At 51.9% G+C, this 27986-nt stretch overlaps 1 protein-coding gene across 5 annotated transcripts; it reads right to left on the bottom strand.

The window, feature by feature from the left end:
• On the bottom strand, positions 1-27935 carry TRIM29 (tripartite motif containing 29). Of its 5 annotated transcripts, XR_002103172.1 has the most exons (10): positions 26838-27934; positions 20814-20909; positions 19683-19916; positions 19115-19313; positions 13686-13769; positions 8809-8898; positions 6864-6962; positions 5909-5988; positions 1230-3063; positions 1-11 (listed from the first exon to the last, which is right to left on the bottom strand). XR_002103172.1 is itself a non-coding variant. In XM_019547072.1 (9 exons), exons 1-9 carry the CDS (start codon positions 27693-27695, stop codon positions 3001-3003), a joined length of 1800 nt encoding a protein of 599 aa, XP_019402617.1. In that variant the 5' UTR covers positions 27696-27935; the 3' UTR covers positions 591-3000. The 5 variants fall into 5 exon arrangements, 4 of the variants coding, with proteins under 4 accessions (XP_019402617.1, XP_019402616.1, XP_019402618.1 ...); XM_019547072.1 differs by lacking the exon at positions 1-11 and having other exon boundaries at positions 591-3063; positions 6864-6959; positions 26838-27935; XM_019547071.1 differs by lacking the exon at positions 1-11 and having other exon boundaries at positions 591-3063.
• Positions 27936-27986: the final 51 nt, after the last annotated feature.

Raw genomic sequence — 27986 nt, 5'->3', positions numbered from 1 at the left:
CCATGCTGGTGCTAGTGCTGCTACCTGGGTCTCCAGCTGCACAGGCAGGCTTTCCCAGTGATGGGCAATGCTTTGGAGAAAAACTCTGCCAGGGAACCAGGGTTATGAAAGATGAGCTACTGTGGGAGACCCACCGTTGGGTAGCACCGTGCTGAATGCATCGGCCTTCTGCCTCTGAGCACGACAGACATGGACACAGGCTGTGAGCAGCAAAGTGTCCGCAACTTAGCGCCCATGCACCTAAGCCCCTTACAATCCAGTCTAGTTTTCCTGGAAGGCCACATTCTCCGTTCAGCGGTACTACCCACTCGGTGTGGCTGGGATTCAGTCCTGGAGTAGGAAAGACACGTTGTGGATGCCACTGCGGGGTCCTAGAAACGGGTGTTGGGGGGAAGGTGGGATGGGCCTGGGGTAGGAGAGGGCCTAGACCAGCACAGAGTGCTGTAGGGCAGGATTCGATGCGGTGGTGGCTTGGGAAATGGGGCAGGCAGTGAGCAAGCAGCAGGTGTGACCACTCTGCTGTCTACCAAGCTCAAGCGTCCCCAGTCTGCTTCTCCGACTTTCCTGAGCAATTTACACACACACGCCGAAGCAGGAGGAGTCCCATCCCCAGCCCTTGGGCAGACAGGGGGCTTTTGCCTTTATTTCTGCAGCACAAGTGGCACCCTGAAAGGACCTTGTTTCCATGGGCCCGGCCTGACAGAACGCGTAGTGGAGGATCTGCTTGCTATGCTGATCGAGGCAGGCGAAATAATACAACGGCTCATGCAATAGTCACCTCGAAGCCCCCGTGCAAATCTCCCCGAGCCCACAAGGGTCAGTCTGACCGAGAGCCCGACCCGACCCATGTTGGGCCCCAGGCAAACGAGGGCTGCTGGCTGAAATGTGGGGGTGGATCAGGAGGAGCTTCCCTGCAGCCAAGGGCCCTACAGAATCAGGCCCCTAGAGGACAGCGGCACGGCGGGTTGTCAGCGGGCAGGAATGGGGCATGTATAGGCTGGGGGAGCTCAGGGAGGGGGCAGGTGAGGTCCAGTCTTTCAGTGCAATTCAGATCTGAGCTCCCTCCCTCCCCCGCCCAGCATTTGTGTGTTTTTTTAATCTGGGCTTGGGGGATGGATCCCATCCATTTCTTACAACAAATCCCTAGGAGGACATGGAAGCCTAACTTGGAGCTAAAATAGTCTAAGTGACTTTCAGCTCAGCAAAAATAGCATGAACATCCCTACGACCTGCCGGTGAGGAAATCCTCTTCTCGCGTACCCTGTCCTGGCACCCCAGCCAGTGCACCACGGCCCCTTCCCTGTACAAATGCCATTATCGTGCGCTGTTTGCCTGGGCCCGTGGCATCAGCACCTGTGTGTTTTCCACCCCCACGGCCCCTGGATGGAGGAGCTACGAATCAGCCTTTTGTTAGCATCGCTCTCATGTGCATGCACATGCCTACCTAGGATTGTTTTCCTCCAAACAGCCACATCCCCAATCCCAGCGCCTTCCAAGCCACACACCCACCCTGGCCTCTTTATTTAAAACATGCCTAGAAAAGGAGTGGCATATCACCTATTCAGGAGCTGGCATCTTTCAGCCTCCGAAGTTTTGTTGGAGGTGTCAGATTAAAAAGCAGTGCCGTGGCTGGCAGAGGGTTAGCTCCAAAATCATTTTCAGCATACAGGAGGTGCAACCTTTCCCAGCCAGGCGTGGGGGTACAGCCGTGGGTTGGGGGAAGGCGATTCCAAGAGCGACCCAAGCTGAACAAAGCACGAAGAGGAGTCTGCGAGCCCTCGCTTCCTTGCTCAGCAGCTGCTTTTTGTAGTCAGAGAGCCAGGCACCATGCTGCTAGTCCCCACTAGACATTGAAGCTAATGAGAGCTGAGATTGCTTGGCCCCTCGCAGGCGGCGATGCTCTGTGCCTGGCTACCTGGGCCCCGATGGTCACAGAGCAGCACCGGTCCCATCCCACCGTCTGGAGGGGAAATACTCAGATCATCGGAGCATTAGCCCCGGTTCCTGGCTGGCAGTGCCCATGTGATTGTGATCCAGAGGACGGATAAAGTCCTGAAAAATTACCCTAAAAGCAAGCAAGTGGTATGAATTCCTGTCCCAGAGAAAAAAGAACTGCCCTCAGATACACAGACCAATTTCATCTACGGGGAATAAAAAAAGAAAATAAAAAATGTCACCTGCGACATCTAATCAATCTTCCATTAGCAGCATGGATTTTCCCTGTGTTTTTTTAATTTGAAAAGGTGGCTGGAGTGGCTTGAATTTGAAAAGGTGGCAATTCATGGGATACAGAGCCTCTCTGCTATCAACCGCCAGCCGGCTCTGAGCCACGGGAACTGCAAGCAGCTCCCGAGCGACGGCTCTTCGGTCAGCGGCCGGCAGGAGATGAGTTGCCAGGACTCACCCCAGAAAACTGGCAAGGAGGCTGAAAGGGGGCCAAGGATGGAGCTGGTCCCCTCCACCCCCCAGAGATAGAAACACAGGTCAGGGGGAAATATCTGTGTAGAGGGACCTGAAGGGAGCTTGCTTTTCCCTGTGCTACTGACTTCAGGCTGCAGGGCTCTCAACTCCTATGCTAGCTCTGAAAACTCACCCAGCATCGTTTATGTTCATGCAGAGGCACTCGGGAGAGCAGGAAGCAATGGGCTATGCTAGCATGCAAGGGAACGGGCTCCATGTGCACGCCACCCAAGGTCCCTGGCTCCCCAAGAGAAGCAGAGCGGGGAGGGTGGTGGCGCATGGCAGGCAGTGCAGAGGCTAGCGCAGAGGAGGGTTTGCCTGGTTATGGGTCTCTGGGGCGGCAGAGCTTTCGAGGGAAACGGGAAATGGCCCCGTGGCAACTAGGATTTGGGAACAGTCCTCGTTTCCCCTCACGCAGACCGCCCCCTGCCCCCCAGAGATTACAGCAGCAAGGTTAATACAGTAGCAGGTACATCCATGAATATCCTCTGTTGATGCGTGGCTCCAGGTGCTTCCAGCTGTTCCCTTGGGTCCCAGGAATCAAGGCGCCTCGTTGGAGGTGACTCCGTTGCCTTTGTTGACATAAAAGGGGCGGTACTGGGACTGCAAGGGAGGATTTGGGGCATGTGAGTAAAAGCAAGGCCAAGTGTGTGGCCAGTTCTTGACCGACCTTCATTTCCCATGACCACAGGCATCCAATTCACCCTCCTACATACCCCAGGTTAATGCCTACTGCCATCCGCTCACGGAGCAACGCCCCATGTTCAATCCCTCCAGACATGACTGCAGCAGTATCTCCACCTGGTGCCAGGCTCTGATCAGGGCTGAATGTCACCCTCTGGATTTCACGGGTCCCTTCATTGTCCCTAGCTATCCAGAGAGCCAAAACTCGGCCTCTGGGGTGTTCAGAGTCCTTGAGCTATGTGCAGTGTGTGGCTGCTCGCTGGGTGGATGACCCAACTCTTATGTACAAGTATGAGACAACATTGACAGGTAATCAGTGTGGTTGTTTGCAGCCTTTCTCCAGCTCCATGAACCACTATTTCCAGTTGCACCACTTCCCACCAGCCCAGCTCCTAGTCATCCCACCGTTAGCTCCGTGAGCATCTCCCCTCTATCTAGATCTGGCTAAGGTGTATTGGAAGAAACACTGGCTTGAATGACCTGAGGTTGCAACACTTGTAAAACACAACAGCCAGTGAGTTGGTTGTCACACCTCACACCACATCAGACCCACCTATAATCATGCAACCAACCAGTTCATCCAGTCCTCTTAACTGCAACCCACAAGGCAGCACATTACATCTGGAAGTCAACCAAATGGCTCCCTCCTAGTTATGTAGCTGTGTCTTGTGAGATGTACTCTAAAACATGCTGACCCAGCCCGTTCAAACACATACCACTGTGCCACAAACCACAAAGTCTGTGCAAACTGCTGCCACCTTGAAAATGCGCTGAGCAGTGAGACACCAGGCATCTCACAAAGTTGGGGTAGGGAGAGGAATAATGCCAGCCATGGCTTTGCAACCCTGTGCCAATCCTGGTTTAGATCCATCATGGTAGGGGATCTGGCTCCAGCCCCACGGCGGGCAGGGTTCAGTAGAAACAGAATAGGAACATTTTGGTCCATCTTTGTGCTTCACATCAATGAACATCACACTCTGCTCGTGCTCCCGATACCCACTGTTCAATGCTGCCTTGCATTTGCACTCCTATTGCTTTACAGCTCCAATTTCCAGCATAATTCAAAACAGGGGGAGGGGAAAAAGCTTCTCTCTAAAGAAGTCTATGGGCCGACAGGACAGGCACTCCTTAAGCAATGCAGTCTGTTGTGAGCGTTCATATTTACAGGCCTTTTAGAAGGTAGATTACTTAAATGCATATTTAAGGTTGTTTTAAAAGCCAAATTATTGGCCCAGTAGACCATAAAAGCTCCTGCAGGCCAGAGTATGTACATCTATTTGGGGACTGTTTAATGCTCATATTTATCAGCTGAATTGGTAGGTTCAGGGCTATCTGGTGAATATTAGCTGTAAAAAGAAAACAGCCCCAACTACTATATGCATAAGAGGGACAGAGATCGGGGACTGTACGAGGGAAACTTCCCAGCCTCATAGAGATAAATAAAGGTGCAAGCTGCGATAAAGAAATAAGCCCAGTTCCTTGTCAACCAAAACGTCACCCTTGCTCTCAGCACAGCTCATAGCAAGACCCCCATCCCACTGTGTTGCAACAGTCATTGCCAGGTGCCTCTTATCTCACCCTACTGCAGGTGTGTCTCTTGGGGTTGTTTCTCTCAACAAGCCTTTCTGAAGCAAAACCTTTAAATTGGGCAGAGCCAAGGCCAGCCATTTTGTAATGGTAGCAGCTTGGCGCTCTCCTGTCTTCCAGCTGGTAAGTGCTCTTGGCTTGCTGTTTTCCTAAGAAGAGGGCTAGGTTTTGCAAATGCATGATCATTCCCCAGGCAATCTCCTTTAGGGAGACTGAAAATAAGAAGCTCCTTTTGAGATCCTTATTCAAGCCTTGCAAGATGTTAAGATGCTGTGTAGGTAAGGGAGGCTGAGGAGCCAGGTTGGCATGGTGCTGCTTCGTTTTCAAGTGAAGGGTTTTGTGAAGGGTTTGTTAACCCTGCAGGGTCAGGGGTGGGCATTCAGGGCTTGCTTTGCATCTGGCTTAGTCCAGCCTGGCTAGCTCTTGTGACAGGGGTTTTGTTTGTGTTGGTGGTGGTTATAGAGCCTCAGATCCCAGCTGTGAATCTGGGACTCAGCCTTGAAGACTCAATGCTCAGCAAGCCGTTAGAGAGAATCCTGCTTTCAAAACCTCTCATGGCGGGGGAGTGTGCCTGTGTCTTTTTGATGGGGCACAGCTGCTGGTTTGTGCTCATGGCTATCAGTGTTGGGCATTTACAACACTGGTATTGTCTTGTGGCAAAATATCTGCACGTACACGTGCAGCCCAGGAAGCCATGCTCCATCAGCCTACAAAAGGGTGCGAGCAGGAAGGGAGATCTTTTCATGCTTGGATTATATAGTGCAGAGGCCCTACCATATGTTTTCTGGATCCTGCAGATGACTTATCTGTGACAGTCATACAGGGAACCGTAATATTGCAGAGGACCAGGTGATGGCTCTATTGTTAGTTGAGAGCTATTGGACCAAGCTCTTGAGTGAAGTTTCCATGCAATTCGGTTTTGAAATGGTATTAAACCGAAACCTAGATTCTTGTTGTTCTGATTTCCAGAAACATGTGAAGCCAGATCTAGATCTTTCAGTCTGTATGACATGCCTGCCCATAAATACAACAGATACCTTCAATGAGAAAGTGTAACTTTTCTCCTTTCCCCAAATCCAAAAGCCCCTGGCCACAGCCAGCAAAGGTCTGTGTGTTCCCACAGGTGGTACTTCTGCTGAAGCCCCAGGAATTGGTAAATCTGGGTTTTATTTCTTACCAGCGCAGACTGCTTGGAGGATTTCCATGTCTGGGGTGTCACCTTGGCAGATTGGTGCCTCACTATTGAAGGGTAAACTGCTGCAATACAAAATAGCCAGTTAAGAGTGATGCCATTACAGGTTGATCTGTCTTTTGCAAGTAGGGAGTGGAAGCTGCGTTCATTTAACTCACACACTGCCTTACCCCAAAATGCAGCCAGTTTTTGGGGTGGGATGCACTGGAATGGTACCAACCCCACTACTTATAACTAGGCTTGCAGTGGGCTCTGTACTCGTTGCAGAGTCCCACCTTTAGTTTGAAGTGTTGGAGATGAGAGAGGGCTCCCTGCAACCTCACAAGCACTAACGGTACTGGAGCGTCAGTCCAGGTCCAACTCAGAGCCAACAGCAGCCCCGCTGAACCAGCTCCAGCTCCGGCACCACCGTGTGATGGGCTGTCCCTGAACTCTTTCACCCATGAATCAACCAGACCTGCTTCTGCTTGGCATGTGCTGAGGCCATCACAATGCCCTGTCCCTACTTGATGTGTCCTTGAACCAACAGTAGCCAGTGAAAGGATGGTGAGGAGCAAACTGTTGCTCCAGCAGCGCCTGGGAGCGCTGGGATTTTGCCCTGAAAGTGAATGGTGCTTGCCAGAATCCTTCCCTTCCAACTGCCTGAACACTTAGATGCTTCCTTCCTCCTGAAAAACCCAGAAAGGGACCGGTGGAGCTGTCTCAGCTCATTGGACTAGGTCCTTGCCGTGGCCTGCCTGAGTGCACTTCCCTTCCCAAAGGGTGAAGAGCACAGCAGGGAAGCAGAGCCATGTGGGTTTGGAGCACAGAGCAGTAGCACTTGGGCAGCAGTGGGGAGGTCATCCCAGGGTCCGGCACTGCAACCTCATCCCATAAGAAAGGGGTGGGAGAAGAAGCAGGTGGTGGCAAGGGGAACAGAAACCCAGAAACCCAGTACCACTCTTGGTGTAAAGGCTCCCATCAGACTGCTTGCTGAAGTCCCCAGGTGAGCTCTGTCCCATCGAGGAGAACTGAAATGGCAGCTTGGTGCCATTGCCTACTAGAAGAGAAAAGAGTCTGGGTTACTTCAGGGCCTCACATAGGGGGTGGGGGGAGAGAGAGAGACTTCAAGTGGGCATTGCAGAGGCAGAACTAATGCGTCAACAGCGTCTTATCTCATTGTGTCATATCCCTGTAGTCCGAAGCAAGAGTGGGGTTTGCAGAGCTGCCAAGGGGATCTGAAATCCAGACGGATGGGGTGGGGGGAAGCTGTGGAAACCTTTGCAGAACCCCCCATGCATAAGAACAGGCAGGTTTGCAGGTGGTGGGATGAGGACACCTCACGCCAGGTGCTTACTCCAACACTCAACGTCTCCCAGTAGCATCAGACTTCAGTCTTGGAGTCTTTGGATGGAGACAGGCCTCGGCACTCTGGCTGGGGAAGGAGGAGCCTCCCAAAGCATTGGGGTGCGTATGTGTTGGGTTGGGGATGGATTTGGGGCATCACAAACGAGACTGACTAGGCAAACCAAAGGTCTTATCTGAGGCTTGGGGACCTTCCTGGTGGGCCCTGGAGCAGGCAGACCCTTGCTGCTGAAGCAAATCCAGTGGCTGGACTTGACGCAGAAGGTGAACAGGGATGGCTTTGATGCATGACCTGGATTGAGCATCCCCATGGGCTGAACTGGCCCCGCTGCCCACAGGTGCTGCTAGTCGGCTTCCTTAATAAGGAGGAAGATGGGGGTGAGGGTACCACGCCTCAGCGAGGGCTACAGCACATGATGGGCAGCTGCTGCAGGGCAACAGCAGCGCAAGGAAAGGCAGAGGCCTGCAAGGCAGAGCTCATTTATTATTACTCATAGTCTTTCTTATCATATTTCTATTCTCAGTGGGGGCAGATGACAGAACAAGGAGCAATGCGCTCAAGTTGCAGCAAGGGAGGTTTAGGTGGGCTATTAGGAAAAACTTGCTCACTAGGAGGGAGGTGAAGCACTGGAATAGGTTAGTGGGATCTCCATCGCTGGAGGTTTTTAGGGCCTGGCTGGGATGATGTAGTTGGGGCTGGTCCTGCTTTGAGCCGGGGGTAGGACTGGATGTGACCTCCTGAGGTCCCTTCCCACCCTCAGTTTCTATGACTCTGTGTTGTCCTGGGACTGAACAGAAATCTGGCCTTGCTCTGCCAAGTGCTGCACAACCATTAGAGAGTCCTTGACCCAAGGACCTTGCAGGCTAAAAACACCATGCACATGAGAGCAGAAGGACAGCCTTGTGGGGAAAGCACCCACCTGAGCCTCAGAAATCCTGATCCTCCCCCAGGCTCTTTGCTCCACAACACAGGCCCAGAGTTGGTAAGATGTTGAGGTGCTGGGTTTAATGAGTTTAATGGCTTTGATCTTCCTAAAAACCTCATCTTCAGTTTCTCTGCACCTGAATTTCCCCTCTGCGTGATGGAAAAACCGGTCCCCCATGTCCCTGTGTCTGGATTACAAGGGCAGCGATGCTCTGTGCGTTTGTGCAGCGCCTAGCACAGGGCCCTGATCTTGATCGTAGTGGAAATGATGGTGATTTTAAACCAGGGACACTCAATCCTGACAAGCTTGCATCTCAGGGTGGAGGGGGAGAGAAGGGAGGGGAACTATGGCAAATCTATTTGATTAATTAAGACTGGGCCCATGCATTGCATTGTTTGTAACCATAGGAAAGATGCACCCCAGCCTTGCAGTGGAAGAGATGCAGAGAATATTATCCGAGCAAGGAGCTGTAGGAGCTGAGTCAAAGACGCATGGTCCGAGCCAGATGGGCGAGCTGGATAGGGTGGTTCATAGCATGGGAGAAGCACATGTCAGGTGGCAGAGCTGCAATGGGCTAGCCGGGAAGCCAGGGTAAAGCACAGGAGATGCAGGTACCTTTCAAGGAGAAGGCAGGGTTGCCAGCACCAAGAGCCTCCTCTGTAGTTTGCAGGGTGGAATACTCCCAGGATCGCGTGTTGAAATTGCCTGCAAGACGAGAGAAGCCCGTTCAGCCACCAGCCCCTGGTGATCTCCAACTAGGCCCGTGCCTCATGTTCCTCCACAAACTGGTTCAGAAGCAGACCCGGTCCCATATGCATCGGGACGAAGCCACCCCGAGAGCAGGGGCCAGGCAGCAGGAGGGCACTCCAGCCCTCCTTCCCCCAGGCTGCAGGGCAGAGGGGGATGCTTTCTCCCTCGTGAGCTGCGTGAACAAAGCTCCTACTCACACTCCACTTCCCATCACTTGGAGGGAGAGGTTCAGGGGAGGTGTGAAAAAGAGGGGAACCTTCCTTGCCCCTCTGGGGGTCACTAGGACAGGCTGCCCAGGGCAGGGCTCTGCTCCTGCACTGCTTTTCTATCAGAGGGAACAGCGGGTACGAAATACATTGCTGCCACCCAGTGGGCTGCTCCTTTATTTAGGAGCATGGGCTCCTTTCGGTGGCCAGCCCCCTCCCACCCTGCTTTCTTGCAAAGCTCGCGGAGCTGGGGACAATAACCTCCCCATTGATGCTCATCTGTGAGACCAGGCTGGCCCTGCCCCTGGCTGGCTGGAGCATTGCCATGTGATGAGAGCAAACGGCTGATTTGCAAATGCATCTGACTCCATTAACTTTGGCACTCTGGCATCCATTAGGATTACTCTGCACTAGCAGCACTGACCGTGTGTGCAGGGGCGGGGGGGAACAAGCTGGGGATCCAGGAATTTCTCAGCCCTGCCCCAGTCTGACACTGATTGGCCGGGCATCCTTGGGTGCGTCATTTTGCTTTCTGTGCCTTTGTTTCCCTGCTTGTAGCATATGGAGAATTACACCCGTCTCCTGGGGCTGGTTGTGAGGGTTCATTCATTAGCTGCTCTAGAGCCCTGGAGGGCTGGGCTTAGCGAAGCTGTGGGGCTCTACTGATTGCCTGGTTGCAAACTGGTAAAGACTTAAGGCAAATGCAAGGCTCCAAGAGTCTTGTGTGCTCGAATGCAGGGAGCAATGGCCTGACACGGATGCCGTGGGGTGTCATGGCTGGGTTTCACAGCAAAGCATGAAGCCTCTTAATCTGCAGCACAGCCTTGGGCTCCAGCGCCCTCGCAGTCTGTCACCGCCCTTCGAGTGGAGTATCAAGTACAGGCAGGGCCTCAAAACTGCCAGAGCCAGTTCAGCCTCCATTTGCCCCTCCTCCCACATGGATGCCCAGCATAATTAACACAGGTGTGTGCAGCCAGGGCCAGGGTTGCCCAATGCAAGGAGTAAATTCCTTGCTGCAGCTCAAGGAAGACAGCCTCTCTGGGACCCAGCCCAACAGGCATGAGTGCATCTGAAAGAGAAAAGGGCTTGGCCCATGCAGGTGATACTACCAGTGGGGCAGGCTAGTCCCTCGTCCCCCAGAGCTGGGAGTCCACATCAGGGTGCAGTCAGAGGCAGGGGCGCTGCTCCCCTCCTGACTCGCTGCTGCAGCGGGAGAGCTGAGTGGTACCGGGTGGATCGCTGCGGCCCTGGGACCATCCTGTTGCCAGCCAGCAACGTGTAATAAGGTAACTAAGTGTGTCCTGTCTCCCACTAATAGCAGATCCCCAGTGGATAAGGATCTACTGCTGCTGCTAGCTCGTGGAGCAGCTCCTCTCCATTAAGCAGGAAAGCTCTGTGCCGTGAAGCTGAAAGCCCAGTGTCAAATTTGTTGCATTTTTCACCCGTTGTGTAAGGGGCTCCCAAACTTTCCATTGCCGCAGCCTGGTAACTTCCTGTCGGCTTTTGCGTGTTGAGGAGCGGTGGCTACGAATCCACCCCATCTGGGGTTAGTGAGTCCTGGACGACCCTGAAAGCCCAGTGTCAAATTTGTTGCATTTTTCACCCGTTGTGTAAGGGGCTCCCAAACTTTCCATTGCCCGCTATGGTCTTTCCATTGCCGCAGCCTGGTAACTTCCTGTCGGCTTTTGCGCGGTGAGGAGCGGTGGCTACGAATCCACCCCATCTGGGGTTAGTGAGTCCTGGATGACCCGGTCGTGATCCCTGCAACGGGTGCTAGATGGAGCTTCTCTGTGTGGACGGTTTTCTGATCTACGTCTTTGGCAGGACATATTCATTCCTGGCCTAGATGCTTTTTGATGCTCATTCTGTGAAGTAGGTGACTGGGTGCCTAAATCACACGGCCACAGGTCCCGTGCCTAATCAGGGCACTGACGTAAGGACACAAATAACGTAAGGGTAGCAAATACCGAACGAGGAACTGGGCTGTGGAATGAACCCCTTTCTCCCATGTAAATATGGGAGCTGGCAGGAGGGGCAGATACGTCTATATTACATAGATATCTATAGATACGTATAGATATCTATATATTACCACAGATACTTAGAAATACAAAAGCCCGTGCAAATGGCAAATGCCAAGAGGTGGGAGCTGTGCAGAGTGGACACAGCTGGCCTCAGATGTGGCTCGTCAGTGCTCAGCCAGGTCTGTGCCCTGCCCTGTGCAGGGTTGGGTACAACAGGTGTCTCCTTTGACTTCACTGGGATGGCTCTCAATAGCAAAGGCTACACCTGGGAGTGACCCAGGCTGCAAGCTTGCAGCCTCTATGGCCCATGATAAATCCGCCTACCCCTGCAGGGGCTGGGTAACGCTGTGGCTTGTAGTATTCAGTTATAAGCTTCCTCTCCTCTGTGTCCTAGGAGCAGTTTCTTCTGCCCCTGCAGCGGGTCCCAAGGCCCCTTCTGGAAGCTGAGCTCTTTGTTCCCTGCCAGGAGCAATGGTAGCAATACCAGTCGCTCCCCAGCTGCGGCACAGGCGTCTCTGCGCTTTGCCACCTCCGCTAGTGCAGACGTGGTGGCAAAGCCCCACTGGTGGAGATGCAGCAGCACGTGCCTAAGGGAGGTTTTCTCTTCAGGGACTGATGCTGTCACCCCAGCTAAGCTGGCACCAGCCCTCTTCTAGCTGCATCCTCACCAGCACAGCTGTGGGCACGGAGAGGGTTGCACTTGGACCTGATGAGACTCGAGCTTTGTTATGCAGGCTTAGCCTAAGGTGAAAAGGCTGAGATTGCCTTTGCTGTTGCCAGGGCTGTGACCACAGGGCAGGACGTGGATGGTGATCGTGGAGGATCGCTGGATTCCACGACCATGAGCCAACAGCTCAGCAGCCCTGGGAGGAGTGCAGGGCTTTTGCCCCACGTCTTGCCCCCGTACGACACACTTGAGTTTCATGCTTCAGTGCCAGCGGTCAGGAAGGCCCCGTCCTTGCTTTTCTCCGGGTGCTGCCTGGAACAGGTATTCGGGTACCCAGCGGGGAACTTCCAGCTCCCACTAAAGCATCATTAATTGGCTGGAGGTGGGCTCAGGCTGCACAACTCAGATGGAGTTTTAAAAGGTGAGAAGGGCCTGGTCCCCGGCCTGTCTCCTGTCCTAGTCACCGTGCTCACCAGAGTGCGTCTGCACAGCCAAACACAGGTCTGGGTAACGATGGCAATGAAGACAGTGGTGCGTGCTTTATCTTGGCATGTGCCAGCAACACAGTACCAGATCCCCAGTGGCCCCACGTGCCCATGCTGGTGGATTGTCCCAGGTGCCAGCTGCAGCTTGATGCCGGGCACTGAGCTCTCCGACACCCTCATCTTGCTGCATATGCTTCCCACGGGGTGGATGCAGGGCAGCAGGCGAGAAAGAGTATGGCTGATTTGCAGGCTGCTCTGGGAGAGGGAGTTGGTTTCTTCCTATGAGCCCTGTCCTCTCGGCAATACAGTCCAGCCACGTGCTTCCCTTCTGCCTACACTGAGATCAGCTGGTGCATCCCTGGGTGGAGCCCGGGGTTGGAACGGAGAAGAGAGAAGGGGAATGGGCTTTAAAGGAATAGCAGGAATTGAGACAACTTTGGGAATCCAGCTCATCTTCCACCCTTGCATCAAGCCCCTTGTGCATGCAGGCAGTCTTACACGCTGGGCCTGGCCACTTGTGTGGGCCATCAGGGAAGTGCCATTGCTCATTGCAGGTGGCAGCTGCAGGCCCACGCCTGCCCTCTGCCTGCTTTTGCCCAGCAGCAGCTGTAAACGTCTGGCAAACCCACGGGTAGCTCTGCAGGCTCCAGAGCAGAGCCCGATAGGCAGCTGTGCCAACCGGGTCAGCTCCATGGGGACATCTCAGTGATGGGTTACCCTTGTCGCGCAGCTCCTAGAACTGCCCCAACCCTCCCCGCTGGCACCATCTTGATGAACAGTGAAATACAGAGGCCCAGTCTCACCCCCTTTCCTACCTCAAGGAGTTCAATATTCAGTATGTGAAGGTCCTTTGACCCGTACGGGCCTACTGGAGGCCCCACCGTCAGTGGCAGACCTGAGCAAAGAACTCAGGCATGCTACTCTCCCACTCCCACATGCTCACTGTTCCCTTTTATGTCTCAAGACAAGGCTGTTTGTAGCTTCAACACAGGTTAGCAGGTGGAGGCGTATTGTTGCTCCACAATCGATTTCACCCTGACTTCCTGTGCGAGTGCAGAAGCTACAAGTGCCTTGGTTCAGTACAGCTTTCCTTCTTGCTGGTCGCCAGCCACGATCTCACCAGGTAAGAACCCACCTTTTCCTGTTAATGAACATGATGCCCCCCAGTCCCTTGCGTTCACCGCCTTGCAACAGCAGCGAGGCTTGTGAGCAGTGGCATCTGGCAGCCCTGATGCATGGCACGAGTGGCCAGAGTGCTCTCCTGGGACAGGAGTGTCACGGAAAATGTGCGCGTGAAAGCAAATCCCCAGCAATGGCACTGTTTGGAGGACAGACAGACAGCGTAAGGGAGTCGCAATACCTTTGGGAGACAGGTACATGGAGAATCTCTTCAGGTTGTCAGGCTGGTTCCACTCGTAGTTGTTAAACATGTAGCGGTGATCACCTGGAGAGGCAGAGCAAAGCCTAGTGAGCAGGGGGTCAGAGCAGTGGGGAGAGGGGGACAGCACTGCCCGGGATGCTTCCCCATACCTGGAGGGAGAGGCGATTCCCCCAGGAGAGATGCCCTTTGAGCGTGGAAATTGCAAAAGTAAAGGGCCCTTTGGAATTGGGGTTCCTCATCAAGAAGAGCAGTGCACTTGCTTGTGATCTCTGAGCCCCTGACTGCCCAGCAGCCTCCCTCTTCGTCTGCCCTGCTGCATCGCTCCCAGTCCAGCTGTGCTTGCTGCACAGCTGCAAAATGCAGCTTGTGGGAGGTTAAGAGGCCCAGTGATGAGGCAGCAGGAGGTCCTCGGGGAAGAGGTACAGGGAGGAAAGGCAGTGACTTGGCCCCTTGCAGGCAACACCAGAGAGATTCAAGGGTGTGAGACAAGGCCCCGGAGAACCAGCCTGGCACCATGATAGAGGCCTGATGTTGGAAGGAGGCATAGCAAATGACTCCTTGCAAACTGGCACCGTTGCATACCCCTCTATCTCTGCGCCTACCACACCTCCCCGGGGGTTGCATGCACTGGGCTGACCTACTAACTGTGATTATCGTGGTGGTGCCTAGGGACAAAACAAGACCTGTGGCATTGTTGTGAAATGTGGTGGGAGACTGTGCCTGCCCCAAAGAACTTGCCATCTGCATAGTCCCAGGGTGGGGAAGGAGGGTACAACCCAAAAGCAGGTGATGAACAGGGTGGCAGCAAATGGCATGCTGGTTCCTGGTCTGTTTTCCAGGGGGGGAGAGTTTGGGAGATGAGGATCCGTGAGAGGAGAAGGGAAGATGTGTGAGGGAGGACGGGACAAGGGAGTTTAGGGCTGGGTTTGGGGATGAAGCTGAGCACAAGGAGAGGGTGAGAACCATAGGGAATGGATTTGGGCTCAAACCCTTTCATTACTGGACTGGTTTCTCAAACTGAGCCTATGCTGGTGGCAGGGCTCAATGAAGGAGGTGGAGCTGAAGGAGCTGTATAGTTTACACCGAGGACATGGTGCAGAGGGCACTGAGAGGATGCTCCCACAGAGTCCTACAGGCCTGGACCCAAGGTTCAAAATGTCCAAAAGCCAATTCCTCTGTGATCACCTTGTCTTATTGGGCTCAGCAGAGGAGTTACAGGGTAGGGATCTATTGACCTGTGACCTACTGATGTTCAGATTAGATGCGATAATATGGTCACTTCTGGACTTAAACTCCATGCAACTCTCTGAACCTAGTCATGACCTGTGCATCTTTTAGGGCAAAAAGCTGCCCAAAAGAGGTCCCCATAAAAGGGCAAAGCTCCTTGTACCACTGGGGCTCTTGGGAAAGACGTGACAAGAGCAGCAGCAGCAGCTGAACTCAACCCTGGTTTCCAAAGGCAGAAAGCCTGGGCTCGTACAGGGTGGGTGAGAAGATGCTGGCGGCATGGGGTGAGGCGCTGACTGACTGCTCAGCCTGCGGCAATCTGTTCTGCGGGAAAACGAAGCCCTTTGTTCTCTGGAGCTGCCAAGCTGGTGCCATTCTCCGGCAAAGGAGGCAAAAGTTGGTTGTTTGGCTCTCGCGGCAGATGAGGAACGTCCCTCTGCATTGAGTTTAATGAGTCCCTGTGCAGAAATCTCACTGATCAGGAAGCAGCAACACTTTATGGAAGCTGACGTTTTACAGCCCAGCCTATATTTATGACCACCTGCTGTCTCCAGTCACCTGTATCAACAGCTGGCAAACTTGCAGTCCCAGTGAGATTTCCTATCGCCTCCACTATAGCTTGGTCTGTTGTAGGCAGCCACTTATCTCCCTGTTCCCTGGGGCAGCTGTGTAAACTGCATTGCAACCATGTACCAAGGGGCCAAGACCAAGCCCCTGGCATGAAATATTCACATCCAACCTTTGGGTTTGAGTCTTTTCTACAAGTACATTGAAAAATGCTTAACGATTTAGAATACGGTTCTTCTGTTTGCAGTGTTGAGCTACTGGCATTCAGAGCCAGATCTGGAATTGCAAGCACTCTATAGCAAGAGACTTTTTCAAATCCAACGGGGGATAAATTTGTCCCATTAGGAAAACAAATGCAATGCCTAGATGCGGGCTGCAAACAGCTCTGAGTTCCAGAGGTCCTTTAGCTCAGGAGTTATGGCTTGGGCTTAGCTCTAAAGCAGTGAAAAGGACCCTTTTGCAGAGGCAGTATAGACCTATGTGTTGTTTATATCCCATTTTTGCTTCCTTTTAAGGCCTTAAGTGGTGCATAAACTTCCTATGAGCTCTTCAGAGAGTTGAATTCCACCCCTGTGTTCAGCTAGTTACATTCATTTGACTCCTAAGTTGGCAAATAAACTTTTGGTTTATTTGCTTCCATTCATTTCCGTGTTTCTAAACCTTGCAAACAACAATCTGAATGCTTGCCTGTCTGCCAGCCTATTAAGCAGGCACCTGTTATAACAACTGAAAGAGAATGGAGTCTCTTTGGAGTCTGCTATTAAACAGGTTTCATTCCCCCTAATGTAATATTTCTCCATGGGAATTTTTTTCAAATGTTACCCTTGAAGATCAAACAGATTGCAAGCGAGTTTCTCATGATGACTCAGAAGGAGCCCTAGTTAATTAAGTAATTTTGGCATTGTTTCCTTGCAGTTGCTCAGTGTAAAAAACAGTGTCCTCTTTCAAGCATAACCGTGGCTCATAGAAACTGAGGGTTGTGAATTCATTTAGAGTCATGTTAAATAACTGTTCCCAACAGCCCCGGACACTGCTAGGCTTCTTGTCTATCCAGTATCTGATCAGTGATCGATGCCCATTACGCTGTTGGTAACTGGGCCTGCTCTGCACCTGGGTGGCGATGGCATGTAGGGCAACTGCCCCAGCTGGGCTGCCCGCTGTGGTGCAGTAGCTGCTATTTTTGCACACACTTGCCTTAGTTACAGTACTGGTCAAACCTGTTTATAAAGGCACTTTGGGGTTGCTACAGATAAGCAACCCCTGCAAGACCCGATGCGCAGCTCATCAAAGATGCTTAGGTGATTAACTCCTAGTGACTCCATGTGAATTCAGCACCAAAATAAATGCCTTTGAGGGTCTGTGTCTACGTGACTTAGCTAAATCATACTTTCAAAAATGACTTGTGCAAATGGGAGCATACATCCTATTGGCTTAGGTGTCATCTCTTTCATGAGGTTTTGCAAGTAGGCAAAGCTGGTTGGGAAATCTTGAACATTTCTTTCAAAAAGTTGTTTGCAAAAAAAGAAGAAAGAAAGAAATCATAAAAGCTATTTGACGTTTGGATCTGAGGCATTGTCTGGTGCCCTGGTGTGTTCTGCCTGGGATATGTAAAAGATACCAGCACAGGCTTGAAAGTCTGGCTATGAGTATTGTGATGCAGGGTGCTGAACACTCAAAATTATGGTCCTTATTCAGGTTGTGGATGTGAGTTCCCAGCCCTTTTGAAAAACCAGACCTTAGTGCAAGTCCCAATCACTTCCAAATCTGACCCTGAGCTCTTTTGAACGTCTGATCCCATGGAGCTGAACTGTATTATCCACTTTATTTGTGCCTAATGCAAAATTATGGTGCTATACAAATGTTAATTAATCATTTTAAATGTAGGCTGCTTGGGAACAGGGACTGTCTTTCTCTAATGCACAAAGCCAGCAGGCTGATGTTCAATAAATACTTTCATTTTAGCCCCAGTTTTACCTTGGTCCCATACAACCTCCATTCTTATTATTCTAAATCATGGATGTCAGAAAGGCTGATTCATGAAACAGAAGCTGCAGGAAATGTTGTTTGATGATCGGGGAATACATCCCGTGTTGTTTTAAGATTTGTGATTCAATTCCACGCATTTGTTTTGTTTCTTTAATCTCCGGCACGTCTGATAATTTGCATCTTGCTATAAAGAAGCCGGGAGAGGTTTGTGCGACCTTTGGCAGAGCCAAAGACTATTCAGAAATGCAGGTGGCCTGTTGGCTGTTTGATACCGATCTTAATGAAATAACGATCTTGCATTTATATGGAAGCTTTTGTTGGGAGTCATTTCAAAGAGCTGCATGAGCCGTTGTACAAGCTGCGGGTAGGAGCCCAGTGCCACACTGTTGGTGTTGCACCCTATTCGGTGTGAATGAGGAGTAATTTGCCTCTCTGAGATCCAGATCAGTACTTGATCTTCACCATCCTAGTCTCTTGAGCCTTTCAGTCAGTAATGGATTCTAGCCTCCCAAGACCTTATGAGGTAGGAATGTGCTTTCATCCTCGTACTATAGATGATAACCATGGAGACTGAAAGTCAGCTGAGGTCACACTCGGTGTCTGTGTCAGAGGTGGGAATTGAGCACAGGGTTCCCAGCCTAATGGTCTGCCCATCGTTTCTACCTTGCATAAAGTGCATGCTGCATTCAAGCTCACTTTGGGGTGCGTTAAGACTCGAGGGCGGTGTAGCTGCCTGCAATAGTAGGGGAATGGACTTGGTGACCTGGGAAGTCCTTTGTTACTCGCTTTATGCTGGCTCTGCACACAGAGCTGGTTTTTCATCCTGGGAGATCGTGGTGCTGTTGAAATGCACCTACTGTTAGATATAACAGCAGCCTCACCGCTGTTTAGGGGAGAAAGGCATTCACCCCTATGTATCTCATGAGTAATTTGATCAGACAGCATGCGGCTTGTTGAAAATAGAATTGGGACTTGAACAACGCCAAGGTTAGCACCGCTCCCCTTAGAAAAGTTTTGAGTCCAGCCAAAAGGACCTCGGTGCTTCTTCGCATGGTATGTGGCTACGGCTCCTGTGCTTGTTCTGCTCACCCATAGATCCCAACTAGCAGTCCCCCTCAAAGGCTCCTGCCATGGTCTGATCCTGCTTGCCTCGTGAAGCATGGGAGCAAAAGACAAAGTACGGTCTTTTCTCTCTCGTCCTGGTTTCCCTCTGAGAAGTTATGCACCTGTGCTACACGGGGCACTGGACATTTCAGAGCCTGGGATGTCTATAGGGAAGGGCTTGAATCCGAACTGCAGAGGGGAAGGGGACTGAACTAATTAGGCACGGAAATTTTAACTCTACCTACCACCCAAGGGAGCTCGAAGCAGTCCAGCTGCCTGAGCCTCCCTGCAATAAACATGCATTAAATTCTTCCAGAGCTGCCTAACGAGCCCCAGCCCCCATCTCCCATCACTGACCATACAAGATTAGTTTACCCCAGGGCTATTTACAAAGGCAGATCCCGCTCCTCCCTCCCAGTGGTCTTCCTACATGGTAGGAATGACTGCTGGAGCTCCTTCCCCTACGACTCGATGTAGGACCCAATCTGAATGCAATCGGAGTCAATGAGCTCCCGGACCCCTACCGTTCTCCATGTGGTTCCTCTCGATGAAGTTTCGGCCGAGGTCTGCCTTGCAGATCTTCTCCACGTGCCTCATGCAGACATTCAGCAGGTCATCCCGGAGAAGCCCCATGGACGGACTCATGCCGTCTCCTTCCAGCAGGACGCTGTAGGTGGGGAGAGATGCCGGGGGGACGTAGTTCCTCATCAAAGTCCCAAATTCCTGCCAACAAGACAAGGTGGAGGTTATTGGGCGAGGCACGCAACAGAAGGGCCAGGATGCAGAGGGAGCGAAGAGGAGACTGGGCTTAGTGGCCATGGATTATAGGGACCATCAGGGCCCTGAAGAGGCTGGGGGTTAGCTTTTGTGCCAATTGGCTACATTAATGCCCAGGCAACAAGCAACATCATGCAAACTCCTTTGGAGCAAGTGGTTGCCGAGGGCTCAGCTCCTGCTCATATCAGGGGTACGAGGCAATGTCTGTTCTTGGGAGACCCTAAAATGTTGAGATCCACCTGGTGTAATCTTCAGGGACTTTGACAGAGACCCGGCTATTAGTTGTTCTGTCCCTTCCCCCGTGGCAGGGTTTACCTGCAGGAAGAGCACCGAGTCGCTGATCTGATGTATCTGGTCCCTGGTGTCCTTGTCTTCCTGCAGCAACTTGGCTCTCTCTTCCAGCTCCTGCACAATTTCTTTGATGTTCTCACTCGCCAGCTTTTCCCTCTGGTCCAAGGCAGCTTTCACCTCGTCCCGCTGCATCTGCAGGTCACGGACCAGCTCTTTGAAATGCTGGTCCACCGTAGCTTTCTCATTGGTGGTGAAGTTCTAATGGGAGGGAGGCACAATTAATTAAGCCCTTGAATCCCCTTCGCAAGCATATCTTAGGCACGTGAAAATTGAAGCTCCCTCTCCCTTCAAAGGGACTTGAGCCCTTAAATGATATTTGAAAACCGAATAGAGATGCATGCACCCAGGTTGCATCAAAACCTTTACAAATGTGTCCCTTTTGAAATGGAGAGAATGGCCCTCCTTGTACAGGCTAGTTTTCCCAGAATAATAATGAAAGGAGGAAAAATCATCTCAAAATATTCTTAACCTGTACTAGAGGAGGCTTTATGCAATCATTGGACCTGGTGTACTAGATTGGTACCAGTACATTTCAGTGAGCACAGCTGTGTTTTAAATGATGTGGTTAAGCTTTTGCATCCTGTCACGTGGTTGTGCCATTGTAAAAGGTGCCTTATACCTCCACAGAAATAAGCCACACCAGGCGCTGTTATAATGGTACGACTGCACCCATTCTGGGGTGGTGGCTTCATCTGGTGAGGAACGTCCTGGGTAACATTATCAAAATGTAAAGAGTTGAGATGAAGTGGAGGTTTGCTTTGGGTGGATCAGGTGAGAACATGGTAACCGAGGCAGGGAAGTAGGTAAGGCCCCTGACACACAGCTCATGCTTCGTGCCCTTGGTCTCCTGCCGGGTTTGTCACAAGGGACCTGGAGTGGGAATGGCTCTCCCATCTGCAAAATGAACACGGTCGCTCAGGTGATGAGAGGAAGAGAAGAGTGGAGCTAGAAGAGAAATATGATCTAGGCAAAGGCAGAGAGAAAGGTGAGGATGACAGAGACAGGTGGGGAAGAGGGGAAAAGAGTGACAGATGGGGACAGGGTGTGAGGAGATGGGGGTGGAGGGGAAGGACGAGGCAACTGCACCGTCCTCACCTTGATGCGGTCCTTCTCCTTCTGCCACTTATCCACCTCGTCTTCGATCTCAATGATCTTCAGCTGCAGCTGCTCCTTCTGCAGCGAGAGCTCGGCCTGCGGGAGGGGAGAGAAGGAGACCCATGAGAGCCAGCGCTGGTGGCCCACTTCAAAGAGATGCTCTGCTTTTACTTATGTGCTTGGCCCTGAACCATAATGGCTGGGAGCTACAGGTTCCTGGCATCGCTTTCATGGACATCCCGTGTTGGCAGCTGGACAAGATCCCAGTGCCTCCAGTTGGGTCGGGACATGGAGCTTCCTAAGCACAGTTTCTGCTTGGCTTAGGGTGGGCTTGGGAATGGTGCTGCTTTTAATCAAGCTGGAGCGATTAGCTGGAAGGCCTATTTCAAAATTCAGCTGCATTTGTAATGCAGGGCCCAACCCAAGGCGTGCCTCTGCAGCAATAACAGTTTGCATGTAATCAAGGAATGACGTTGAACTCGTGTTGCAACTGGGACATGGTGCCTCCGGCAGGAATTCTGTTTAGACAGGATCCTGGATTAATTTGCTCAGGTTTGAGGGCTTTCGTGTTGTGATTGAACAGTGGAAAATGAAAGTGGGGGGTGGGTGGGGGGGAACACTGGCTCAGCCTAGATCAGCAGCTTTGTCTGGCTGCTTTTGAGAGCCCCTTCAGGCTGGCTTCCCATGAGCACTCGTGCATGTGATTTGTTTGCACAAAGATTGCCACTGGGATGTGCCCGTTGCAGGTGCTGTGGTACGGGTCTTCCTTTGCACTCGGTGCACATTGGAGGGCTGTTAGACTTCCCCACCTCAGCATCCATGCAGGTTCTTGCAATGGTGCAACTCTTACACCCCCAGCTGCAGCTCAGACAAACTCTACCTGGTCTCAAAACCCCACAGATCCTAAATCTAACTGTGAAGTCAGTGCTGCTCTAGAGTATTTCAGTGTATGTAAGAATTGCCTCTGTTTCCCCCCCCACTAAATGTCTTTCTTAAAGCAGCGTTCATTTGTGGGCATCTGAAAATCCTGGTCCTCTGAAACAGTCCCCAAACCCACTGGAAGGATCCTAGGACCTGGGGTACAACCGGAGATCTAACAGGGGTTAGTAGCATGGGTATGAAAGGGTGAAGTAGCTAGGGGTGGGGGCATCAAAATCATTAACCTATTAGGGCCAGATAATATCATATACAGAAAGGAAGAAGATGAGAAGGCTGGCCTTGGGGGAGATCTAGTAGTAATTAAACCATGCAAGTCTCTCATCAGAAAAGGGATTTTGTTGGATCTCAGCATAGGAACACAGGAGACTTCATTCCTTGGCTTGTGTTTTGGCCACCAGAAACCCATACCAGAAGAGTCCCTGACCACCCAGGAGTCTCCCCACAGTCCCTTGATCTCCCTCTTTCTCATTGTGCAATGTCATCTCCAGCTTTAGGCCACCCATGCAAAGAGAAAGGAAGCTACCGGATGGAAAACATGTTGGGTCCAAAACTCCACCCCCGCTCAGTAGTCCATCAAGTTCAAAACTGAAACTGTAAAGCAAGGAGCTTCCATGAACTACCAGGATAGCAATTAATGGTTCGTCAAGGAAAGAGCAGAACCTGAAAATTGGCCTTCCTTGTACGAGCTCCTGGCATTACGAGAAGGCCTGTAGGGCACCCAGGATGGGCAGCTCTTTTATAGGTGGGGATGGGCTGAAATGGGCACTGGATAGAAAGGCTGTAGGGAGAATATAAGTTAATGGATGGATAACAGGGATCATGATCACATGCTCATATGGCATTTTTTTAATTAAAAAATATGTCCCAGAGAGATTTGCCAAGCTATTTCAAGGTCAGCATATAAGTTGTATCGTCCAGCAATGAACTGTGGCCACCTTTTAGGTGGAGTGCAGCAGCTTTTCAAGAAAATTTCTACAAAAGAGTTTAAGGCAAGGATGCCACTTGCAAGAGAAATTACATAGGCACTTTAAGTCATCAGAATCCAAATACTGTCATTTCTCCAAGGTGGATTAAGGTCAAAACACCAAGGTCAAGAGCAGAGAGAAAAGGTGTTTTTGAAGATGCCATCAAGAGGCAAGGAAAATGAGCAGGGAGGTGGAGAGTGGACTGAAGAGTACTTTCAGGTACTCTGAGAGGGGGGGATTTGTAAAAGGGGCGGGCAGTGCATGTCATTGCAAATGTTAAAATTGCTCATGCTCAAGCACAGGGGAAAGAATTTAAAAAGGAACTAAAAGAAAGAAGGGAACTGGAACAACACCTCAGCTGAAGGCAAAGGTCCAGGTTTTGCAGGGGAAAGTGCACAGTGTGAGGAAGAAAGTTGGCTTCATGATGCATTCATGCCTTCCCTGTTTGGGAGCCATTTGGGAGGCCCCAACTACACGGACACCCCAGCCCTCCCTTACAGAAGGGGCTCATGGGGGGGAGGACATACACCAGCTCCATGCCATTACGGGCAGCTTCATGTCAAGCCACTCCTTAGGGTCCAAACCCACTGTCTGGCATATTTGTCGGGGGGGGCGTACAAAATGGCTAGAAGCAAGGCTGAGTCTGGCCTGAGGGAGATCTCTTAAGTCATAGAGTTCAAATGGCTGCAACGAGGCAGGAGGAAAGGGAGAAAATCCGTCCATTGTTGAGAACTGGGAAACAGATGATGGGCAGTGGTGTTAGGGAGATATAAGAATGGCTTTCTAATTTATCGACCCGCATCCTGACTGGAGCAGCCCCAGCATCGAGAGCCTGTATTTGGAGATGGTGGATAGTGGGTCTTGCTTCAGGATGCAACTCAGTTTTGTTATGCGGGCATCATGTTGCCGTCCTATTAGACATAGGACCCAGGTGATCCCATCCTCTTGGGACCCTGTCCCTGAAACTCAGATGCTTCACCTTGCTTCTCAGTCTGTCCTGCATTCACAGATTTGCCCCTCAGCCCTGGGCAAACTCTGGAGAAGCAAAGCTGCTCAAATCACCATTGGCAGTGGTGCTGTTTACTCAGCCTTCAAGCTACGATTAACAGCCCTGGTACAGCATGCATCCCCCCTGCCCTGTCTCTCTGCTGGGCTAGTATTTATAGCCCTAAATTACAATGGTGGCTTGGGAAGCACAGAGCTCCTCAGTGGAGGCAAAACAATCATTCCCAACCTTGCAGCCATGAGGAGGAAACAACCACCTCCTCCACCGGGCACAACACTATGCTCTTGTGTGCTTCATAACCAGACAGCCTGGAACAGTGCAGGAAGGGCAGAGACGGGAAGCTCCCGGGGGCCCTCAGTGAACTGCTCACTTCAAAGCCCAGCTCAGCCCATTCAAAGACTTCCCTTCAGAAGTCCTTTCGCTGAGACTCGGAGCATCCAGCTCCAGTCGTTGCACGTCCAGTTCCAACCACCTCAGTAAGCCTACAAGACAATGCAAACTTGCCTGTAAAGAACAAAAGAAAATCAAAGCACTAGAAATGACCTGGTGTGAGGCTGGAGGACAGCAAGGCTGTGCTATTTACAGATCTGTGGCTGCAGGGTGTTTCCAAACGCTTCCTTGTATGAAAGACATGCCTGCAAAACTAGCTGATGAATGGAGGGTCCTTTCCACAAGCCGGTTTGGAAGCACTGGGCTGGCAGATCAGTTTTGCTGGAGGGTTGTGTGTGTGTGTGTGTGTGTGTGTGTGTGTGTGTGTGTGTGTGTGTGTGTGAATTGCTGAGAGGCCTCGTCGTTTTACACTGCAACCTGCTTGTCTTGGCTTTGCCCTTTTATTTTTCTTTTTAATGGCCTGGCCCTGAGGAGGTTTTATGCTTTACTTTAAGATTAGCCCAGGGGGGCCTGAGGATTGCATTAAGAAGTCATAGGATAAAATACATAAAGAGTGTTGGGAGCAAGAGCCATTCACTACCGCCTTCGGCACTGGGCGGCAGAGTCAGGCCCGCTCTCTGGCCTTTCTTTCTGCACATCCACAGTCGGGATGGAGCATGTCCTCACCCTAACCTAGTTATTGCCTGGCCATCAGGGAAGCCACTGGAGAGGTGGGCCATGTGGGTTTGACCCCCCTCTTGGCCTGAGAGGAGCATCCACTTGGCATGCTGGCAGCGAAGCCATCTAACTCTCCCCATGTGTTGCAGAGGATTGTGTTAATTAGGATAAAGTCTCAATGGATTCCAGGGAAAGGAAGATCCTTGCAGAGCTCCCTTGCCCTGAAACAACAGGTGTAAGAGCCTGGTTGCATGCGACCGCATCCCAGACTCCAGTGCATGGGCCTAGCATCGTTTGAGTGAATTGACCTCTCCAATTTGCAAGCAAGGCTGACTGCTCATGTGGGTACTATCCAATGCTCAGGCTTCGTTGTGGTTCACCCTGGAGCAAAGGAATCGGGTCCCAGGCCAAGCCTGCGTGCGTGGATGACAGCCATGCTACTCGACTTCCGCACAAGCAAAACTCCCTCGAGCTGCAACGTGACCAGGCGCTGCAGTCTAGAGAAACGTGTGCGTGTGTGATTCATCCTGATAACGCCCCAGACCCCTTAAGCATGGAATCAGGAGAAATAACACCTTTCAGGAATGCCTCTGGGATCCCTCTGGGACTTGGGTGCAATATTAATGAGAGCCAAGAAAGAATGTAAAGAGAGCAGACATCAAAGGAAGCCCTGGATAGGTCTCCAGCAACAGCTTTTTTTTTTCCTGCCCCGCTCCCTGTTTGCAGGCAGGAAGTCTCGCGTCGTTTGGAGACGGGAGTTAACCATGAGTTAGAGGCACACGTGGTGGCCTGTATTTTTTGGAAAAGACAGATTTAAGAGAGATTAGATGCAACGTTTAAGGGGATGGACGCAAGGCAGATGCTACCAAGCTGCTTGAGCTGGCGCGAAACGTGTGAACGAGGAGGCATGAAATTAACTGCAGAAGAAATAAGCCCTGCAGGGATTTCAGCGGGGGCTTCTTTATGCAGAGAGCTGCAGAGATACGGAGCAAGTTGTAACAAAGCTGGTTGCAAAGAGCAGGCAGACGAGGACAGTATACTGGGAATGGGAGTGAGAGGGCATGGAAATTGGGCAGCCTTCTACTCCGTTCTGCTTCCTCCCTACTGAGAAGGTTTAGGGATTTCCTTCCCTTGGGAAGGATTAAATCACATCTCTGTATTTGGGGTTACTGAAGAACTGGTTGTTCTGCCCATACAAGCATCTGTATCATCATCTGCTCACCGTGGCGTCGGCGGATCTAACAACACTCCCAAAATGGACGGGTTGGTGGGCGGAGGCGCGGCGATGGTATTTGGGAGATCTGACACCACCTCCAGATCCTGCCACAGGCTGTATGTGACCTTGACCTACTTGTGCCAGGGGAGCCCACGTGTGAAATGGGGAAGGGTGATCTCTTCTTTCTGCCTCGTCTCTTAAACTCACAACGTACATATACAGCACCTTGTACAAGAGAGCCCTGGTCCGTCTGGAGACTGCTCTTGTAATAGCAACAATACCCATGTCCAGAAAGCAAGCAGCAGGCAAACAAATCAAAGGCCAGAGGGTCTGTGTTTAGCCTGGGGGTACTACGCTCTTCGGCAGACTGCCTTTGCATTAAAGCTCCAGCCCCGTGAGCTTCTGCACCTTGCAGTCGTACTCCAGTGCAGTTGTTACCTTCCCTAACACGGTGTCAAGCAAGGCTTTCCATAGTTGGGGTTCAACGTTATCATCTCAAAAGGCAAATGAGCCCAGAAACGTTGCCACCACCATTTGCACCACCGTTTTGCTTGGCAGACGCAATCCCGGCTTTTTTAAATACCTTATTTTCACATTACCCACCTTGAGACCCTCCTCCACGCCCACACCCACGACAGGTCTAAATTGCCTTTCCCAAGTATGGAGCGAGAACAACAGGGACCGGACCCCTGAACGCCAAACCGCCACACCCAAAGTCCATGCAAGATTGCTATGCCCTGCACCCTTGGCCTCCCCGCGGAGTCTCTTAGTCGCTGGGAGAGAGCAGAAAGGCAGTGGCCTAGTACTGAATCAGGGAAAGAAGAATAGGAGAGGGCAGCCAGGAGCGTTACCTCCTTCCCTGCTTTCTCGACCTCCACCGTGACCGTGCTGTGGTTCTTGTGCTCCTGGAACATGCAGAGGTAGCAGATGCACATCTGGTCGGTCTGACAAAACAGCTCCATGGTCTTCCCGTGCACCGGGCACTTCCGCGCCTCAAAGTCCCTGATGGGGTCCAGCAGCTGGTGATCCCGGAAAGCGGCGCCCTCCAGATGGGGCTTGAGATGCAGGTCACAGAAGGACGCCTGGCACACCAGGCAGGACTTCACGGCCTTCTGCTTGTTGTCGATGCAGGAGTCGCACAGGACATCTTCCAGCTTCGCCCTGGGCCTTGACCCGGCCACGCGCTCGGGCCGGTTGAAGTTGAGTTTCCTCAGGTCTCCGGTCTCTACAAAAGGGAGAGACGGCTTCTTCAGGTCCCCAAACTGCGAGCTAGGAAAGAGTGGCTTCCTTCCTTCCCCATCGCTGGCCAAGAAGTTCTTCTTCAGCTCTGCTGCCAGGAAGGGTTTCTTGAAGTCCACCTTTTCGGTGAATGAGAGCGGGGGCTTCTTGAAGTCTCCCAGCTGCACTCCCGAGTACGGCAACTTCTTGGCGTCCCCCGAGTCCACGCTGAAGTAGCTCGACCGCTTCTCATCGGCGGACTCCACCAGCTGGATGATGGGCCTCTTCCATTCCCCGCCAGGGAAGAGCGAGCTCTTCACTTGCCCCGTCTCCAGAGACGAGCCCCCGGTGCTCTTCACCGTCTCCTGGGCCCTGCTGGGGCTAGTGGACTTCTTGGTTTCCTCTCCATTTTGCTTCGGGCTGGACGGGCTCTTCACATCCTCTTGGTTCACAGCGGTGCCGTTGGTCCTGGCTGCGCTCCCCGTTTCCATTGCAAGCTGGCTCTTCTCCACCGCTTGTCCTCTCACCCTCGCTCCTTCCTCAGCCCCTGAGAAGAGGGCAGGTCTCTCCACTGGCTCTTCTCTCTGAATTAACCTTGCCAGTTGTCTCTCTGCAAGGAAGGGAGGTGGATTGGAGGCAAGGCTCTGCTAAATGACACACCTGGATGTACTGGGAGGGGGAGGAGAGCACCTGAATTGTGCTGGGCTGAGGCAGAGACAGACAGTAACCAAAAGATTAGACTTCGCAGCTGTGCTGGCAATTATTTCATGCCGTCCCCACCC

Source organism: Crocodylus porosus, unplaced genomic scaffold, assembly GCF_001723895.1.
Source record: "Crocodylus porosus isolate Cpor-Errol unplaced genomic scaffold, CroPor_comp1, whole genome shotgun sequence".
NCBI classification, from domain to species: Eukaryota; Metazoa; Chordata; order Crocodylia; family Crocodylidae; genus Crocodylus; species Crocodylus porosus.
This window is presented reverse-complemented; position numbering and strand designations above follow the sequence as displayed.